Source organism: Rana temporaria, chromosome 12, assembly GCF_905171775.1.
Source record: "Rana temporaria chromosome 12, aRanTem1.1, whole genome shotgun sequence".
Lineage (NCBI taxonomy): Eukaryota > Metazoa > Chordata > Amphibia > Anura > Ranidae > Rana > Rana temporaria.
The window spans coordinates 34,856,121-34,877,777 of NC_053500.1; the positions used below are offsets into that span (position 1 = coordinate 34,856,121).

General features: G+C 46.7%; 1 protein-coding gene across 1 annotated transcript; it reads right to left on the bottom strand.

The window, feature by feature from the left end:
• Window positions 1-3,316: 3,316 nt before the first annotated feature.
• TMEM101 (transmembrane protein 101) lies at window positions 3,317-20,088 on the bottom strand. The gene is made up of 4 exons (XM_040329784.1): window positions 19,886-20,088; window positions 9,952-10,132; window positions 5,017-5,163; window positions 3,317-3,978 (listed from the first exon to the last, which is right to left on the bottom strand). Exons 1-4 carry the CDS (start codon window positions 20,014-20,016, stop codon window positions 3,670-3,672), a joined length of 768 nt encoding a protein of 255 aa, XP_040185718.1. The 5' UTR covers window positions 20,017-20,088; the 3' UTR covers window positions 3,317-3,669.
• Window positions 20,089-21,657: the final 1,569 nt, after the last annotated feature.

The following is a 21,657-nucleotide window of genomic DNA, read 5'->3' on the forward strand; positions in this document are numbered from 1 at the left end:
GGCAGGGGATAGGCCTTTTGTTTTCATGCAATCTATTTGTAAGACTTCAAACACCTTTTATTCTGATGCACCTGAAATATTTAGTTATGGTCTATGTTAAGTTCAATTAATTAGGCTTCAAAAGGGAAACTTTTCCAAGAATAGAGGCTGCTATGACTCTCTGTAATGCCCCATACACACGACCTGAAAATCGGACAACAAAACATCAGTTTATTTTTTTTTTGCATGCAAGTCGATCATCAAAAATGAAGCGTTTACAAAAGTTACGAAAAAAATCTCGTATGACAGAAAAAAAAAAAGGGAAGTGATGTCATGTGTTGGATTGTATTTGTAATGTATTTTCGGATGACGACTGTAATGATTAAACAAAAATCGTGCGAGACAAATTTTCAGATATCGGATGAACTGTCGTGATCGGCTTTTGAAATCTCTGTACTAACGATCCGATGATCGTACGATCGCGTTGAAAGCTGTATTTTTCTTCCAATTTTTTAATCATGTGTACGGGCCATAACTTTGGTCCTCTTACATTAATACTTAGAGTCACTGACCCGAGGCAATTATGCACATAAGGTCTAATGGCCTTCCCCTGCTGGAAGCAAAGCCTAAGGGCTCTTTCACACGGGCAGCCAGTTCAGGTCCGCCTGCCAGTTTTTTAGGCGGACCTGAACGTGCGCTCCGTGCTCCTCTATGGAGCCACGGACGTCAGCGGTGACATGCCCGCTGACATCCGACCCGCCAAAGTGTGACAGAGGAAAAACCTACTTTTCCATCCGTCTGGCGGATCGGATGAACACGGACAGACGGTCCGTGTTCATCCGATCCCCCCATAGGGGAGAGCGGAGGAAAGACAGGGTGGTCCCTGCACAGTATGCGGGGACCGCCCTGTCATCCGCCGGCTCAGCAGGGATCAACGGAGCGATCCCCGCTGAGCAAGCGGAGGTTCACAGGGCGGATCATTACTGATCCGCCCCGTGTGAAAGGGGCCCAACTCCTGCATATCCTGTATAAAAAAAAAAGAAAGAGAAGATCTGTGTACTTTTAATATGCTCTGGTCAGGTCATGTGATCTTGTAGCTCAAGCTTCCCTGCGTCAGTGTGCAGCTGCTGCAGGGAAGAGGAGGGATGGCAATGGCTGGACCATGGGTGCCTAGGGCTGATGACACAGGTCCCTGGAAATCACAGCCATCGTCAAGCACTCACACAGGGAAGCTGGAGATGCAGGATCACGTGACCAAACCCGATTTAAAAAAAATAATTAAATAAGCACACAGGGTATGCAGGATAGGTAGCAGGGAGGAGAGGGAACATGCCATGCAAGTCCCATATTTCTCGCATTCGTTAAAGAATTACTCACAAAAACAAATCTGATAGCGCAAGACATATATACGAAAAACAATAACTTTGTAAACATAGCTCCATATTGCCGGAACAAGTTTTTCACCTATCTAGCACCCATTAGAAGGAAATGCATTTATTTGTTTTTGTAGCAAGAGCCTGGAAAAGCAGATTGCTGAGGTAACTCAGGTCTCCTGCACACTGTCAGTGTACTCTTACAGGTAAGTCGATACTTCCTGACAGGACGACTCAATGACTATCACAGGGTCGTGGTAGTTTGAGAACTACAAGCCGGCAGCCGCAAAGGATTGAGGCTTGTGGTTCATTCACACATACAGAGCTGCGCGTATGAATGATGCGTCTGTGTGGGCGGAGCCCCACAAGGCCCACAGGAAAGGGGGGGGGCGGCGCGTGACAGCTGCAGCACTGGGAACAGGTTACATGTTTCTCCCTAAAATCAGATGGAACGCGTAACATATTCCCAAAGGTGAACTTATTGGCTACCATAGTGACACTTGATTCATGTCTCTGCAAAGCAGCAGCTCACTGCATTGGGCGGCTGTGTTGTGGCATTCGGTCTAATGCAGACAGGCTGCATTTTTCTGCACCGCCCATCAAACCCATGTTCTGGTATGTACAGGGCACATAGAAAACAATGACAACATGCGTTTATCCAGTGCAGAAAAATGCAGGTCACCGCAAATCGCATGAACGAGCCCTAAAAATTTCAGTGTTCTCAGCTCCACCCACCACAATCATTACAAGGACAAGTCACAGAACCGCATTGTTCCCACAATAGTCTTTGCAATATAAGGTAAATGAACAGTTCAATGACAACATTGGGTCGGTGGAGCTGGGAACTCAGGTGTGGAGACCTTCAGCCAGAGTACCCAAGACACATTTAAGAAGCCAATAGCCAGTAAATTTTGTCGGCATCCACTAAAAACTGGCATTGTCTAAGACGGAGGAAGATTTCTACTAAAAGAAGAAGCATCAGCACAAGGGAAACACCATACTATCTGTCAGGTATGTCCCTTGTGCAGACTTATTTTTGGCTTAGCTTGGGGCCATCAATCTATTCCTAGGAATATTCTGAGAGTATATGGGAAAAGAGCTCAAACCTTTCCAGGAGAATCCCCTACACCTGAGCACTGAACTGTGTTTGGCAACATGCAGTTTGATGCCCAGTGCTTTGTTCAGGTCTATAATGAACATGGGTAGTCAGGAATATACAGCGCAGTTTAACTACTTGCCGACCAGCAGCCGCAGTTATACGGCGGCAGGTCGGCTCCCCTGCGCGAGGTCACGTAGATCTAAGTCACCTCGCGAATCAGCCACTAGGGGCGATCGCTCGTAAACACACAGCTCCCGGTCCTGTCAGGGGGAGAAATGACTTATCGTCTGTTCATACAATGTATGAACAGCGATCAGTAATTTCCCCTAGTCAGTCCCTCCCCCCCTTCAGTTAGAACACACCCAGGGAACATAATTAACCCCTTCCTCGCCCCCTAGTGTAAACCCCTTCCCTTTTTACGAAAAATATGTAGAAGAATACGTATCGGCCTAAACTGAGGAAAGAAAATGTTTTTTTTTTATATATTTTTGGGGATATTTATTACAGCAAAAAAAATATATTTTTTTTTCAAAATTGTCGCTCTATTTTTGTTTATAGCGCAAAAAATAAAAACCGCAGAGGTGATCAAATACCACCAAAAGAAAGCTCTATTTGTGGGGAAAAAAGGACGCCAATTTTGTTTGGGAGCCACGTCGCACGACCGCGCAATTGTCAGTTAAAGCGACGCAGTGCCGAATCGCAAAAAAGTGGCCCGGTCATTGACCAGCAATATGGTCCGGGGCTGAAGTGGTTAAAATGTTTACTTTGTACAGAACGTAGCTGCCAAATCAGAACAATCTTCATAATACGTTGCCTATGTTTGTGGTTTATCCTGTACATGCAGACCCACAGCAGGGCACTGGACATCAATTTAGTTTTTTTTACTCATTCTGTCCATTGGAAGCTAATGCCCTTCATTACTGTAGAGCTTACACTCACATAAACAATCAAGATGCATATAAAAACACTCCTATACTCAGCATGGCAGAAATATGGAATGTAAATAAAACGGTGCACCCCTCATGCCATCAGACCACAGAGCAGAGGATTCTGGGTGATATGAACAATGATTTATGGGACCGGTTTTATAGATACCGAGCCATTCCGATGAAAAGGTAACAATGCTCCCGTGAAAGTCTGAGGACGATACAAAAGAACTTGAAACAGTTGTGTGCCATTGGTTTGCTGCTGAATTAGGACCACCTAATAGAATTGTTCTCAACCATCTGTAGCCAATATGACAGCAGCTCCAAAAATACCAACATTCTGTCCGATCATTCGCATCTGGTTCCAGAATTCCACCCGACGGTCCTTGTGCCAGAAGCCAATGTTTCCATCTACGAGGAGCAGAGAGAAGGGGAGCAGGACGGCGAGTACCTGAGCAGAGAACCTCACGTAGTAGCCGGACAGGAAGGACAGTGCCAGCACTCCATACAGGACAAAAAGGATCTGCAGAGCCGGTTCCCCTCCTGGGAGGAAGTCCAGGTAGGACTGGCGGTCCTCCTTACTGTGCTGTAGAGTGTATGCCTAGTAGAGACAACAGAGACTTACTGTAAGAAAAAAAACTGATACACAATGTAGAAAGTCGTCCACAACACTGCCACCACCAGCTACATCGCCAACCTCATCTGCAGTTATCGCCCAAATCGTCCTCTACGCTCTTCCCAAGACATCCCGCTCTCTAGCTCCCTTGTTACCACCTCCTATGGTCACCTCCAGGACTTTTACAGAACCCCCTCCATCCTCTGGAACTCCTTTCCCCAGTATGTTCAGTCAGCTCCTACCCAGTGCACCATTAGGCGATCCTTGAAATCTCAGGGAAGCCTACCCCACCTAAGAACTGTATTTGAGTCACCTCCAGCAGCCATTACCTTCTGAATCACCTTTAGATTGTAAGCTCGATGAGCTTCCCGAAGGAAGCTCGGGTCGGCTCGGCTCTATTCAGCGCCGGTGCGCAGGCGCCGAATAGAGCCGAGCCGACCCGAGCTTCCTTCGGGAAGTCGTGACGCGCTGTGTGCGCCATCGTTTAGCATGTCAATCAATTGGCATGTCAATAGGAACGCCCACTCCCGCGAGATTCCCTACCCGGAAGCCGCGGTGAATTCCACGGCTAAACGCTATCTACGGGGGGAAAAAAAGGGTCAGTGTCATTTTATATGCACAACTGGGCTGGATGCAGTGTTAGAATTTTTTTATAGGGTGAACCTCCACTTTAAGTACCAAGTATAGCACCGTCAATTTACGCAGCGCTTTACATATACATTGTACATTCACCTTGACTTTTATATGCCAACACTACACCCAAGGCTCCACTGCACCCTTGCCCCCTACAAATCCCCTTGCAACCACAGAATTTTAGAGATCGGGAGCAAAGCGCCTTCTCCCTCTCTGTGGCAATGTCCAGTGCTATGAATATGATATTCAGGCATGGATCATTGCATTGTGGCATGCAGAAAGAAAGGAAAAGCATGGAAAAGCACACTCTCATTATAAACAGGGTTATAAAAGTATTCATCCACCTTGACCCAATCAAATGTGCTCACAGTAAACACCATGTCTACATACCAGACAGATGAGGTAGATGCCCAGGAAGACCTGTCCTGTGGACTGCATTGATCGGCTACGAGGCTTCTGTCTGTAGATTTCTCCAGCTCCGCTGGCCAGGATGAGGAAGCCGCCAATGACAGCGATGATTCGAGAATACATTCGTACCTGAGTGACATGGAGGAGTGGAAACCATTATAAAAAATAAAACGGCCATTGGGAGACCAATCATTGGGGCATCAATACATTTTAACGTCTTGACGCATCTCTAGGAAATACTTGTTTTTATTGCAGTAGTTCTAAAACCCATAGAGTTTTTATTGCATCCTCTGTGCGTGCTGGGGAGAGTCATCCAATCTCCTTGTTCTGGTGGTCACTGTTACCAGGACAGAAAGTAGTGTCACTAGAAGATGAAGTGTGGAGAAATCTTCCAATGGGGACACCTGCTTCAGAGATAACTGTCAAAATAAGATTTCCCTTCACTTTATTACAGGAAGTAAGAGGAAATCTCTCTAATCTCTGCATGGCCATGTCCTCCAATCTCCTCCCCTGCGTATACATTACTGGCCACTGTCATACCCTTCACACTCCTCAACTGCACAAGGTGTCTGCCATTACATCCTCATACCACGTGCACCTCTCTCATGCACACACTGCCCCTCATTAATACCTTGTGCACCTCTCTCCTGCACATACTGCCCATATTCATACCCTGTGCAACTCTTTCCTGCACATACTGCCCCCATTCATACCCTGTGCAACTCTTTCCTGCACACACTGCCCTCATTCATACCCTGTGCTCCTCTTTACTGCACATACTGCCCCCATTCATACCCTGTGCACCTCTCTCCTGCACACACTGCCCCCATTCATACCCTGTGCACCTCTTTACTGCACATACTACCCCCATTCATACTATGTGCACCTCTTTACTGCACATACTGCCCACATTCATACCATGTGCACCTCTCTCCTGCACACACTATCCCCCCATTCATACCCTATGCACATCTCTCCTGCATAAACTGCCCCCATTCATACCCTGTGCACCCCTCTCCTGCACACACTGCCCGCTATTCCTCCTGTGCATACTACCCACTGTCATACCCTTAGCACTCCTCTCCTAAACATACAGCTCACCATTCATACCCTGTGCACCCCTCTCCTGCAATTACTGCCCCCCATTCATACCCTGCGCACCTCTCTCCTGCACTCTGCCCCCCCCATTCCTACCCTGTGCACCTCTTCTGCACATACTGCCCCCATTCATATCCTGTGCAACTTATTCCTGCACACACTGCTCCCCATTCATACCCTGTGCACCCCTCTCCTGCACACACTGCCTGCTATTCCTCCTGTGCATACTACCCACTGTCATACCCTTAGCACTCCTCTCCTAAACATACAGCTCACCATTCATACCCTGTGCACCCCTCTCCTGCAATTACTGCCCCCCATTTATACCCTGTGCCCCCTCTCCTGCACACTGCCCCCCATTCATACCCTGTGTACCCCTCTACTGCACACACTGCCTGCTATTCCTCCTGTACATACTACCCACTGTTATACCCTCAGCACTCCTCTCCTAAACATACAGCTCACCATTCATACCACTCCTGCAATTACTGCCCCCCATTCATTCATACCCTGTGCACCTCTCTTGCACATACTGCTCCCCATGCATACCCTGTGCACCCCCATCCTGCAATTACTGTCCCCCATTCATACCCTGCGCACCTCTCTCCTGTACTCTGCCCCCCCATTCCTACCCTGTGCACCTCTTCTGCACATACTGCCCCTATTCATATCCTGTGCAACTTATTCCTGCACACACTGCTCCCCATTCATACCCTGTGCACCCCTCTCCTGCACACTGCCCCCCATTCATACCCTGTGTACCCCTCTACTGCACACACTGCCTGCTATTCCTCCTGTGCATACCAACCACTGTCATACCCTCAGCACTCCTCTCCTAAACATACAGCTCACCATTCATACCCTGTGCACCCCCCTCCTGCAATTACTGCCCCCCATTCATACCCTGTGCACCTCTCTTGCACATACTGCTCCCCATTCATACCCTGTGCACCCCCATCCTGCAATTACTGTCCCCCATTCATACCCTGCGCACCTCTCTCCTGCACTCTGCCCCCCCATTCCTACCCTGTGCACCTCTTCTGCACATACTGCCCCCATTCATATCCTGTGCAACTTATTCCTGCACACACTGCTCCCCATTCATACCCTGTGCAGCCCTCTCCAGCACATACTGCCCCCATTAATACCCTGTGCACCCCTTTCCTGCACACACTGCCCCCCATTTGTACCCTATGCACCCTTTCTCCTACACATACTGCTCCCCATTCCTACCCTGTGCACCCCTCTCCTGCACATACTGCGCCCCATTCATACCCTGTGCACCCCTCTCCTGCAATTACTGCCCCCCATTCATACCCTGTGCACTCCTCTCCTGCACACTGCCCCCCATTCCTACCCTGTGTTATTGTTGGTCAGCAGTCCTAGTTTTGGGTAGATGGTGGTTCAAACAGTTGAGGGCAAATGCAGCTGTTTGGAGGCAGCCATTCTGGGTAATCTTACGGAACTTAGTAATTTAATGTAGAGGAAATCTTGAGTGCTTGAAACAGACTGACTAAGAATCTCCATCCTGCAAGACTCTTTTTCAGCCCTTGTCCTCCCTATATCTAGCTCTTGTCTGTGTAAATTCTCCCAAGACCGATAGACTGTAGGGTAGGGTGACCACATTTCCAAACTACCATTCAGGGACACCCTCCCTTCCCAAAATTCAGCTTGTGCTGTAACTAATCACAGCACAGTAATTGGACACAAGAGACGGAATTTATGATTTCTCCAGTCACAAGAAGGGGGCGGGATTGTGCTCCTCCAGGCATTCCCGGCCAGGACAAGTACTGTCAGTGAGTAAAGTGGTGATGTGGCGGCCTTTTTTTTGGGTGCATCAGATTGGCCTGGGGGGGTGGCTGTGTCAGTTTCATTCCGGGACACTGTATTGTCCTGGAATGAATGTGCCCGGGACAGACCTGCAAAATGTGAGACTGTCCCGAGCAATCCGGGACACATGGACACCCTACTGTAGGGACACTGATGGAGAATTTTTATTCCAGCATTGGACTGAGAGGATTGTCTTGAAGGATTCTCTAAACTTGTTATTTCATAGAGACTCAATTTTTACATGGGTAGACTTCAATCCACAACGATTACATAGAATCTATCCCCAGCGTTCCCTGATCTGTCTGATGTTTGAGGGACCCCGGTACAGATTTTCACATGTTATGAGAATACTCCAGGCTGATACAATTATGGACACAGATCTTTGACCTCAGTCTAACAAAATAAATGAATCAAAAAATAACAGAATTTGTCTAAAAATTTGCTGCACATTCCTACTAATGAATTCAATATCGATTGTGGTTTTAAACCGTCTGTTCCAGAGCAAGGTGCGACCACATTAAATGGATTCAGTAGTTAGTGGCTGAGCTTCTGTTAAGCCTTCACACTAATGTTTCTGTGGATGGGTTCAATCACACAAGGTGAATGAAGCAGTGGGAAGGCATCAGAACCTCTAGCAGGGTTTTAGTACTTGATATGTCTCTGTTGGAGAAACTTCCTGTTACTTCCTGTGGTGTCACTGAAACAGGAAGTGAGGAGAATCTCTCCAAGGAAAGCAAATAATATTACTAGAGCAGGAAATGACCCCCCTTAGGATACAAATAATGACAAAAAAATAAAAAGTTAGAAGAAAGCGGGGGAAGGTTAATTGCAGAAGGTAAGGAGAGAGGGGATGCATAAGGGAGGGGGAGCTTATTAGGGTACAAGCACACTGCTGCAAGAGGGCCATGTAGTGCTTAATAAGTGAATGCTTCACCCGATACCTGAACAGTCATGGTGATCAGTGCGGTGGGGGGAGTTACAAGCACCGATCACCGCTGACTGTCCTCATATCCTCCAGCCCCCCCCCCCATTCTGCTGTTGTACCCCTCCGTGTCCCCCTCCATACTTCCATCTCCCTCCGTGCTGCCGTCTCTTTTTCCATGTTGCTGCCGTGTCCCCCCTCCGTGCTGCCATCTTTTTCCGTGCTGCTGCCATGTCCCCCGCTGTGCTGCCGCCGAGTCCCCCCTCGATCTGTCAGGATGGAGAGCGGCAGTAGGAGCTGGTAAATCCGGCTCCTACCTTTTCCGAATGTACAGAGTCAGTGATCACTGACTCTGTCCATTCACATAACTGAAACATTGTTTACAATGTTTCAGTTTATGAATGGAGAGGAGCCGCTGTCTTCTCTCCTTTCATTTTCAGTGCAGCTGAGGCTGCTGAGAAAGGGACTGGGAAATCTGTGTCCCTAGTCCCTTTCTCTGTCTCAGAGGGGAGATGTCAGGGGTCTGTTAAGACCCCTGATATCTCACCAAAGCCCCCCCAACAGGGCTGATAAAAAATAAAAAAATGAATTGTAAAAAATAAAAAAAAACACACTGACACTGTCCATCCCCCCCCACCCCCCTTTAAAAAAAAAAATAGTTTTAACAAATTGTAAAAAAAAAAAAAAAAAAAAATACTAACACATGTGCCACTGTCGCATGAGATTTAAAAAAAGTATTGGTAATCGGTATCGGCGAGTACTCGGTCCTAAAAAAGTGGTATCGGGACAACCCTAGCAAGTACCACTCAAACATGCGTATATACTGGCGTGTAGTAATATATACTGTATATATTGGCCTGTCATTGATTTTGAAAGGCTCTATACTGCACATGTGACTCCTGGGCGGAGCGTTACGTCCCTGACCCTCTTGCAGCCATGTACCCCAACATGACAGGGGAATTGCATCTGAGCCATTAAGATATAGAAGAAGGCAAAGAGTGACACAACTTGCCAAAAACTACCCCAAGCTGAACTATCACTTTGGACATCACATTAGACATTCTCACCTTCAGCCAGTCGCCATAGTGGACATGACCTCCCACGTGGGCCGCGTAGGTGCTTACAGCAAGCTGCATGGCAGAACCAAGGGCAAACCAGCGGCGCTTTACACCGAAGGACATAAAGCTGGCGAACAGCACTGCTGCTCCCAGATCGAAGTACAGATAAGGCACGGGGATATCCGGTTTCCTAAAATAACACAAGAATAAATAATCACTCAAACGGAAGGCAAGTTATAGATGTACAAGACACAATGAGGGGAATTTACTAAAACTGGGAAAGACAGAATCTGGAGCAGTTGTGCATGGCAACCAATTAGCTATTAGTTCTAATTTTGGAAGCTTAAAGTGACTGTAAAGTCTTGTTTAAAAAAACAAAAACATGTTATACTTGCCTCCTCTGTGCAGTTGGTTTTGCACAGAGCTGCCCGGATCCTCCTATTCTCGGGACACTTTGCTGCTCCTGGCCCCTCCCTCTTATTGAGTGCCCCCTCAGCCAGCAGCTTCCTCTGGGGGCACCCGAGCCGAATCAGAGCTCCATGTATCCATTCAGACACAGAGCCCTGACCTGGCCCCGTCCCCTTTCTCCCCTGATTGGCTGACTGACTTTGATTGACAGCCGCAGGAACCAATGGCGCCGCTGCTGTGTCTCAGCCAATCAGGAGGAGTGTCCCAGACAGCTTAGATATTCGTGGACATCGGTGGAGAGAGATGGGGCTCAGCTAAGTAATTAGGGGGGTGCTGGGGTGGCTGCTACACACAGAAGTTTTTTTTATCTTAACCACTTCAGCCCCAGACCATTTCGCTGGCCAAGACCAGAGCACTTTTTGCGATTTGGCACTGCTCAGTTAAACAATGATTTATATCAGTTAATTTAGGATTTATGAATGATTGCATTTTTCAATCAATGTGCAAAGAATGGTACCGTGTGGGTTGTGATTGTTTGAGATTGCTTGTTCCTCGATCAATCACTGCCACTGGTAGCAGCTATCAGAAAGAAAACCCAAACAGCGGCTTCTTCTGATTGGATACAGATGCTGTTTGACTAAAACGCTTCCAATAGGCTCTTTTGTGGCTGGACCACCCAACAGGAGCTAAATGAAATTTGCTCATTATATGACCAGCCTAATGGTGGCCATACACTGAATATTTTTCTTAACGATCGTATGTGAAATGTACTGCAGCCCAATCCGAAATATCATGGGACGATCAAAAAGATTATTCAATGCGTGCGACATACACTTAACTGTCATATCAGCATTTCCACCAGGCTGATTAGAATGATTTAAATTAAATCAATTGGATCGATTACATGTGCGTTTTTATTAGGGTTGCACCAATGCCAGTATCGGTATTGGTGCCGATAGCGGGCATTTGCTCCGATGCTTGGGCAGCCTCAAAGATGATCAGTGCGGGGGGGGGGGCACTGATCTCTCTGTATAGCTTTTCTGACAGCCACTTCTCCTCCTCTCCCTCCTGCGGCTGTCAGGGAGATTGGTGCTTGTAACTCCCTGCACCAATCACCCCCTGCTGTCCCCCTCTGTGCTTCCGTTCCGATCCGTTTCGTCTTCCGGGTCCCAATCCATTTCACCCTCCGGGTCCCCCTGTGTTCTCCTCCTCCGTCCCCCCTGTCCCAGGATCTTTCAGAATGGAGAGCAGAGAAAGGAGCTGGTAAATCTGTCATTTACCACCCCTTCCTTTTCCGAATGCACAGAGTCAGCGATCACTGACTGTCCATTCATAACTGAGCATCATAATCATCATAATCTGTGTTTACGATGCTTCAGTTTATGAATGAACATGAGCCTCTGTCTCTTCTTCATTCACCTTCAGTGCAGCTGAGGCTGCAGAGAAAGGGACTAGGGAATCTCCATCCTCAGTCCTGTTCCCTGTCTCAAAGGGGAGATATCAGGGGTCTGTTTAGACCCCTGATATTTTACCAAAGCCCATCCCCCCCAACAGGACTGATAATAAAAAATAAAAAAAAATTGTAATAAATATTTCAATGTTAAAATGTAACGTCCCCAGCCATGACGTGCATGTGCACGTGAGGAAGAGGCGCGCTCGTAGGTGGGGGGAGCGAAGAGCTGGAGGTTGCTGGGGGATGAGGAGGGACCGCGCCAAACGAAGACAGGAGCTGGCAGTTCCCATCTGTACGCCGCACGCTGCTTTCTGGAAGTATGCACACTGAAAACCACCGCAGCGTAAGCGGCGGGGACAGACCACAGCACGGGACGGACCAGCCTGACCTGCCTCACGCTAGGATGTCTAGCCATATTGGCCACAGCGGGTAAAGAACCAGACACGGACGGGAGAGGAGGCGGCAAGCGGAGCGTGCAGCGGGAGGTTCAAACCATGCAGGGAGCATGAGACAGGTCGTATACACCCACCCATACCCATATCACCATCACAGAGGATAAGGTCGGCTGTTATTTGTATTATGCTTGTACTTCAAAGGCACTCGGAGGAGGAGGAGGTGCGGTAAAGGAAATCCCTAAGGGATGAGGATTAAGAGTCTTAGAAGAAACTGTCAATGCTGTCAAAGATGTGCCAAAAGTCTAATTTTGTCCTGCTCGGTTTTGTTGCCCCCTAAATTATTGAGAGTGTAAACTATAAGGCGTAACTCAAGAGCCAGGAACCATCAAATGCTGAGAATCCTTTTTTACACTAGCAATGCCTCTACCTGTACACTTGCTTGATTCAATTCAATATTGTTTGTCATTGAACGGTGAAGATCTATAGAAAAGTGGTTAGAGAACCTAACAGGGGGAAAAAATAAACATTGACAAAAAAAAAACGGTAATCCCCCTTAAACTAGCCACACCAATTGGTGATCACTCAAAGTCTATAGATAGCCCTACCCCCCATGATGCTGTGACAGCAATGTAGAAAGGTGTCAAGGAACTCTAACTCATCTCCATGCTCAAAGAAATGTGCATGCAGTTAGAATAGTCCACAGAACGGGGCAGGACCATACGTGCACTTACACGTGCTGGTGCACATATAAGCACATATAAGTAAGCCGCAGCGCATTAGTGAGTAAGCACATTTAAATAGCCTTATTGGCGCCCAATGGTCTACTTAAGGCACCACAAGACTCAGGATCATCGCTAAACAGGTGTCAGTTCCTTCTACCTGTAACCTGACCCTGGGTTTATGTTTGTGCTTTGATCCATACTTTTGATTCTGCCGGTCCATGGAACTCTGTTGATGACCCTGTTTTGGGACCTGACGCTTACTGAGAACCGCAAATTTTGATTGGGTTAAACGAGCATCTTTGCCCTGGCCTTCACTCTTCCTTTTACATCTTTTTATTTCTTTCTCTCCTTTTATGTCCATTCCTTTCGGTCTTCTCTCCCTTTTTCCTTTTTTTGTTTTTTTTCGGTGTTTGCTTTATTTTGTGATGGGGACCTCAGATATTGATCAAATAAACCTTCTGAGCCGAGATTAAGATATATTAAGCAATTTTCTCTCAGGGGGAGTGAATGAGAAAGAAAACCAAAGTAAATTCAAATTTGAAGGGGGATAAGACCCGGTCATACTGGGTAGAGTACCAGACATTGGATTCTTTATTAACCCGCTGGGAATAGGAAGCCAAGCTGGGGAAGAGAATTAGAAGGAAGGAGACTAAGATGAGCAGAATGACGAGTAGATCAACAAAGGGGGGACCCCCAACTACTCCAAGTAATACAACAGCAACAAGCTCAATAAGACCATTTGTGACAAGAGGGGAAAGCCCGCGAGTCCCTGAGGCCCAGGGGGTAACAAAGCAACAACAAATGAACAAAGTTAAAAAAGCTGAAAATAAGAAACCCCAAAGCGATAACTCCAGAGAAACATCTATAGAATCAAGAGAGGAGGGGCCTACAGGATGCAGACTGGAGAGTAGCAGGATGGATGAACGAAGCGCAGACACTCAGTCCCCCTCAAAGGGAGAAATGGCAGAGATGTTGTTAAGGCTGGAAAACGTGATAAAAGGAGAAATACAGAACCTACGGACAGATTTTGTCCACATGCTCTCTAGAATCGAAACAGCAGAAGAACAAATAGAGAAACAGGAACAGGAATCAAGCGCACTAAAAGCCCAGATGGATCAGATTCAATTACAACAGAGGCATATTCTCTACAAATTAGAGGACCAGGAGAATAGAAGTCGGAGACAAAACTTAAGGATAAGATCCATACCAGAGAAGAGGGACGAGGACCTCAGGCTAATAGCTCAGAAGATATTCAACCCAATACTGGAAAGAACAATAGATAACCCAATTGGAATCGAAAGGGTCCATCGAGTGGGAAACCCGAAAAGAGCGACCCCCGAGCGAACAAGAGATGTCATAATAAGGTTCAGATTTTATGAAGATAAGGAAGCAATTTGGAAGAAATCGAGGGGACAACCCCCGATAGTGTTTGAAGGAACGGAGCTGCAGATATTTACGGATGTGGCCCCAGAAACCCTGGCAAGAAGATGGTTGTTAAAACCACTCCTAAAGCAGATGATAGACTCGAACATTAAATATTACTGGGGGTTCCCTGCATGCCTAATTGGAACAAAGGAAGGGAGATCAGCGACACTAAGATTTCCCGAGGACTTAAGGGAATTTTGTAGGAAGCTAGATATCCAGGTCCCTGACCTGCCAGGTTGGGAGTAGGGGGGGGGGGGCGGGGACGAGAGAGAGAGGGGGGAGAGTGGAAACTCCCGCCCTGTCCACTCTACCCTGTTCTCCCCGGTTGCCCCTTCTCTCTTTTCTTTTCTTTTTTTTTCTTTGTGTATGCTCTTTTTTGTTTTGTGTTTTTTTTTTTTTTTTTTTTGCCATTACCTAACAACCTTTTTTCTATCCCTGACTCGGGCTTCCCGCTGACCCCGGACTGGGGCTTTGTCCCCGTCACCCCCCCCCTTCTCCGGCTGGAAAACCGGGAGAGGGGGGAGGCAATCTCAGACCCCCACCCAGAGCGATCTGGACCAGGGCTTAGAAGATGGCCCAGAGGCCTTTAAAAGGCCAAATAGGGGGGGGAGGGAGGGAGGGGGGAGGAGATGAAAAGGAGGGGGGGATGGGCTGGAGGGGGAGGGGATGGGAGGGAAGGAGGGAGGGGGGAGGAGGTGGGAAGGAGGGAGGGTGGGGGAGGAGACGGGGGGGGCGGGAGGGAGGGGAGGGATGGGATTGAGGGAGGGAAGAAACCCTATCTCACCAAAACAATCAGAAGAGAGCATAATCCGAAGAAAGGAAAACAAAGATGACAGTGATTAAATGTCTGTCCTATAACGTCAAAGGCCTTAATAGTCCTATTAAGAGACATAAGATATTAAAGGAGTTGAAAAGGTATAGGACAGACATTGCCTTCTTACAAGAAACCCACCTTACATTGGGGTCAAACATAAAGATATACTCCCCCGACTTTCCCAGATGGTACTATGGAGATACCATCTCAAAAAGAGCTAGAGGGATAGCAATTGGAATAGCGAAGAGGACACGGTTTGTTCTAACAGATAGAATGACAGACCCGGAAGGGAGATTCCTCTTTTTAAGGGGAAAACTGGAGGAGGAGGAATACACTCTTGTAAATATATATGCTCCGAATACCTCCCCGATGAAATACCTGTTGGGAATATTAGAGAAATTAAAAGATTTTAGGAGGGGAAAGTTAATACTGGGAGGTGACTTAAACTTTTGTATGGACCCGAAGGTAGATAAAACCTACCAGGCACCAGAAACCCAAGACATACTACTAAAAAAGGTTAGGGAAAGTCTGCATAGAAATCAATTAGTGGATACATGGAGGATCCTTAACCCGGGCCAACGAGATTACACGTTTTTTTCCCCGGTCCATGGTAGTTATTCTCGGATCGACCACATACTGGTGGACCATAGAATGTTGGAGATGGTGGTCGAGACAAGAATAGAAACCATGACGATTTCGGATCATGCCCCCATTAGCATATCCATAAATATCTCAGGGAACCAAAAGCCCTATCAAAATTGGAGACTTAATGAAGAGCTAATAATCAAAGAGAAAAGCTTCCTGAGGGTTAAAAAAGAATTAGAAGAGTACTTTAAAACAAATGAGATAGATGGAATCTCTAAAGCAACACTTTGGGACGCCCATAAGGCGGTGATAAGAGGGGTCCTGATCTCCGAAGGAGCAAGGAAGAAGAAAGAAGAGAGTAGTACAAGGGAAAAACTCATAGAGGAGATTTTTAATCTTGAACAAAAACATAAGAAAATAGGAAAGCAACAAGACCTATATTTAAACTTAGTAAACAAGCGAAATGAGCTTAAAGAACTCTTAGATCAAGATACAAAAAGGGAATTTAACTCAATAGCAAGGGAAAGATACAGGTGGGGAAATAAAACAAGCAAACATCTTGCTCGGATGGTACAAAAAAAGAAATCTAGGAATTATATAGACAAAATTAAAAATGAAAAAGGTAAGGTCTTACATACAACAAAAGATATTGCAGAAACATTCAGAATATACTATGAAAAACTATATTCAGTAGAACAAAAGAACTGGCAAAAAGGGGAGAAAGAAAACAAGATTACAACATTTTTAAAAGAAGCAGGAATATCAAAAATAGATCAATCAGAGGCAGAAGGGATGGATAGGCCTATCACAGAAAATGAAATTAAACTAGCATTAACAAGTTCAGAAACTGGAAAAAGCCCGGGCCCGGACGGCTTTACAGTGATGTATTATAAAAAATACAAGGAGATCCTTCTACCAAAACTATGCCAGTACTTTAATGGACTTGGAAGAGAGTATAAATTAAGTAAAGAAGCATCAGAGGCAACCATCACAGTTATCCCAAAGGAAGGTAAAGACACAGGAAGCTGTTCAGGGTACCGGCCGATATCTTTGCTGAACACTGATATAAAATTGTACGCAAAGGTATTGGCCAGAAGAGTTAGACAGGAAATGACAAAACTGGTACATCCGGACCAAACGGGCTTTGTCCAGGGTAGAGAGGGTAGAGACAATGGAGTAAAAACACTCTTGTTGCTCCAGAGAATGAAGGCAGTAGGGTCCCCAGGTTTACTTCTGTCGATTGACGCAGAAAAAGCGTTTGACAGAGTAGACTGGGGACTTATGCTGCTGACTCTGAGAGGCATGGGGTTTGGACAGAGAATGATAGACTGGATTGCAGCCCTTTATTTGTCTCCCACTGCCAAAATAAAGATAAATGGCAGTCTATCTCAAACTTTCTCAATGAAAAATGGTACAAGGCAGGGGTGTCCTCTGTCGCCACTCCTGTTTGTGCTCTCTTTGGAGCCGTTGCTGGCCAGGATACGCAATTGCAAAGAAATAAAAGGGGTCAAAGTGGGAGAGGAGGAATACAAACTCTCTGCCTTTGCAGACGACATCCTCTTCTATTTGGACAAACCCAAAACATCAATCTCAAACCTTTTAAATCTATGTAGAGATTATGGGGAAATCTCGAATTTCAAAATAAATCTCACCAAAACGGAGATTATGAGTATAAATATAAGTAAATTAGAAGAGCAATTCTTAAAAGTGAAGTACCAGTTTGCCTGGGTTAAAGAACTCAAATATCTAGGGATACGGTTAGCAAACTCTATAAAAAAAATGTATAAGATAAATTTCATTCCCCTAATAAATGAAATTAAGACAGAAATAAAAAGAGTGGAAAATAGAGCAATATCATGGATAGGACGAATCAATTATTGCAAAATGGTTATCTTACCTAAAATATTATATAAATTTCAGATGATCCCCATAGCCCTCCCGAGAACACTATTTTCTGCTTTAAAAAAAATAATTATGAATTACATTTGGAGAAATAAGAAACATAGGATATCACTCCAGACCCTAAAACAACCAAAAAAAAAGGGGGGCTTAGCGGTACCGGACGTCAAAGGATATTATGATGCAGTGGTAATGACAAGGGTGGTGGAGTGGGCCAGAGCCAACAAAGAAAAAAGGTGGGTTAGTCTAGAAAATGAGTTAGCACAGACGAGGCTGGACAAGATTATATGGAATCCTCCTCAATTTAGAACACTAGAGAAAAACGCACACGAAATAACAAAAAATGCACTTAAAATATGGGACAATGTCTACAAAAAAATTGAGAAGGAATATAATTCACCCTTTATAGCACTGAAAAATAATGATTATTTTGCACCAGGTAAAACACAAGTCGGGGGGAATTGGATCAAACAGGACACGGCACAACTAAGGGACATAATAAGGGAGGGTCACATAATAACACTACCCGAGTTAAAAACTAAAAAGAATTTAATGGAAATTAATGAATGGAGGTACCAGCAGCTTAAACATTTTACCCAGGATCTACCAGGCCCACTGAGAGCGGGAGACCAGTTAACAGACCTAGAAAAAATATGCTTCATGGAAAGAGCAAAAGGAACTACATCAAAGCTATATAGAATTCTATTGAAGATGGATGAGCAGAATATACCTCCATTCATTAAAAAATGGGAAAGGGAACTGGGAACACAACGGGACAAGGGCACAATAGATAAAATGTTGGCTCTGACACACTCCTCTGCGGTGGACAGTCGAACGGCGGAGATGTGTTTTAAATGCATATCCGGATGGTACATGACCCCGGAAAAGCTAAAAAAATTCAAAGAAGATCAGACAGGAGAGTGTTGGGGGGGATGTGGATCACCAGGAAATATGGCACACATCTGGTGGGGATGTACTAAGGTTAAGAGGTATTGGGAAAAAATCTTGGCCTGTGTGGAAGAGATCACGGGGAAAAAGATCAAGATGGACCCATGGGTCATCCTATTTCATGGGGGGGAGGAAGGCATAAAAAGTTACAGGAAAACGCTTGTACCACATCTACTCAATGCCGCTAAGAGACTTATTCCAAGGAGGTGGCAAGAATTGGAGTGCCCCTCAATTTGGGAGTGGATTGATGCGGTCGAAGAAACTTACAGAATGGAAGAATTAAAAGAGGGCATAGAGGGTAATAACATCTTACAAATCACGAAATGGGATAGATGGAGGACTTTCAAGAAATCGTGGAGTTATGCAGAAAAATTAAGGGTAGACACTTAAAAGAAACACTAGAAGAAAATTTGAAAGAACTAGTGATATAGGAGATTGTTTAAGGTGAGATAGGGGGGATGGGGGGGGGGAGGAGAAGGGGGGGATAAAATAAAAATGTAATCCTTTTGTGCCTCTGAAATATGAGGAGTGACATTTAATAAATAACAATAATATATATTTACATATATAATAATAATATAAAAAAAAAAAAAAAAAAAAAAAAAAAAGAAGAGTAAAAAATTCACACAAGAAGAAGCAACACTTATGATGCAAAACCAACATAGAGATGCAATGGGCGGGTGCGCCGAACATGAGCATATAATGCACACTCTATGGGGTGGAGTCTGAAGTGAAAAAAAAAAAAAAAAAAATTTTTAAAATGTAACGTCCCCTCCGGGCGGGCATTTCTCGACAGGACACGGCACACAAAAGAAGATGTTGGCACCGGCAAGAGGAGTCTCCTCCCTCTAGTTCCACTATTTAACCCCTTCCTGACCAGCTACCCACACAAGGCAATCAGGCAAGGTTGGTCGCCCCGCTGAATATGATCCATTTAAGTGAATGGGGACACATCACATGCAGTGCAGGCGGTGGCGGCATGGTGGACTGGCGTCTTGAGGGTTAAAGCAGGCATCAAATCGCCACCTGTCACACGCCTTTGAAAAGCGATTCACCCCTGCTTTTTTGAGAAGCACACATGAACGAAATCTCAGTTACCAACAGCCAATCGCCTTTCTTCCCAACCATCACCAGGCGAAGTATGGCGACCGCCGCCGTCCCAGTGGAAGAGGTGGATAGCACCCATCCCCCCTGGTGAGACATTTGCCCACCTATGGATTCCACATATACCCGGGCAGCAGCTGAGGGTCCCTGGAAATGAATGGGAGGGTCAGTCATGTACACACTTGGGTACCTCTTGGCCTCTGCTCTCTCTGCATACAGCATAAGCTGGCTGAAACAAAACCAGAACGGGCACCGGGTCAGCAGGAGCACCCCAAACCGGGTCACCAGCTGCAGAAGTCTCTTACGTCCACTGACCGCCATCGTCAAGGCACTGACACCCAGACCAGGTCCTGACTTCCGCCAGGACAACTCACTTCCGACAACCAAGCCACGGGCTCTTCCGGGTACGAGTCAGCCAACCAAATCATAGAGTTCCGACAACTGAACGGAAAGACACTTCCGCTGTAGTGTCACCGTTTGCTCCCTATCACAGAATGCAGCCTAAGTCACGTGGCAACGAACTACGCATGCGCAATGCGTTCCAATGCCAAATGTGATGCGTTCCAGGGGATTCACGACACTACCCCTCAGTGAACCCATCACAATTTGTCACGGAAGTGACGAGGAACCATAACGAGGAGGCATACACAGAGCGGAGGGGGGGGCGGGACAGAACATACAGATATAATGAGAAACCTACAAAGAGCGGGGGGGAGGGGAGACGGAGGAGAAAGAGACATGCAGATACATTAGGCTGCATTCTGTGATAGGGAGCAAACGGTGACACAGCCCCGCCTCCAGCCCCGCCCCCAAAGCAGAGGCTTATTGAGGTCCGTAAAAAACATAAACTCTCTGGCTTTTAAAGCATCCCCCATGTATAGTAAAATGTCACATTGTTTTGGTGTACGCAATAAAGACTGTGAAGAAATTGTGTATGTAGGAGGAGGAGCTTCTGAATACCAACAAACACATTTCCATTTTATTTCTCATTTCAATGGGAAAGTTTAAGGTGGAACTTTAGGTTTGATTAACTTTGAAGTGAAATGTTACCCAAAAAGTAAAGTTCCGCTCTTCTGTATTTTTTTAGGCTCCATGTACACGGGACCATCCTCCCAGCTGCAGGGATCACCCCCCCCCCCCCCCACCACCATCCTCCCAGCTGCAGGGATCACCCCCCCACCGCCATCCTCCCAGCTGTGCGAATCACCCCCCCCCCCCACCGCCATCCTCCCAGCTGTACGAATCACCCCCCCCCACCGCCATCCTCCCAGCTGTGCGAATCACCCCCCCCCACCGCCATCCTCCCAGCTGTGCGAATCACCCCCCCCCCCTACCGCCATCCTCCCAGCTGTACGAATCACCCCCCCCCCCCCACCACCATCCTCCCAGCTGTACGAATCACCCCCCCACCGCCATCCTCCCAGCTGTACGAATCACCCCCCCACCACCATCCTCCCAGCTGTGCGAATCACCCCCCCCCCCCCCCCCCACCCCCCCCGCTGTACGAATCCCCCCCCCCCCCACCACCATCCTCCCAGCTGTACGAATCACCCCCCCCCCCCCACCGCCATCCTCCCAGCTGTACGAATCACCCCCCCACCGCCATCCTCCCAGCTGTACGAATCACCCCCCCCCCCACCGCCATCCTCCCAGCTGTACGAATCACCCCCCCCCCCACCGCCATCCTCCCAGCTGTGCGAATCACCCCCCCCCCACCGCCATCCTCCCAGCTGTACGAATCACCCCCCCCCCCACCACCACCATCCTCCCAGCTGTAGTATCACCCCACCAGGAGTCAGGACTAGTACCACAGTATGAGTACAGAATGCTCTGCCTGGGGCCCACATCACATACATTAGTGCCTATCCTGACCTCCCTGGGGACCTAAGCAAAATGACATTAAAGTTAAGAAGCGGGGGGTGCCGAAAATGACATGTCACATGGTGTCACAAAGATTAAAGT

Bases quoted from the DNA above. Each gene is read 5' to 3' on its own strand.
- TMEM101 (XM_040329784.1), bottom strand. From the start codon at position 20,016: ATGGCGGTCAGTGGACGTAAGAGACTTCTGCAGCTGGTGACCCGGTTT. The intron at 10,133-19,885 runs GTACCCAAGTGT...GTGTTATTTTAG, and splicing joins GAGAGAGCAGAGGCCAAGAG to GAAACCGGATATCCCCGTGC. The intron at 5,164-9,951 runs GTGAGAATGTCT...CATGTCACTCAG, and splicing joins ACTATGGCGACTGGCTGAAG to GTACGAATGTATTCTCGAAT.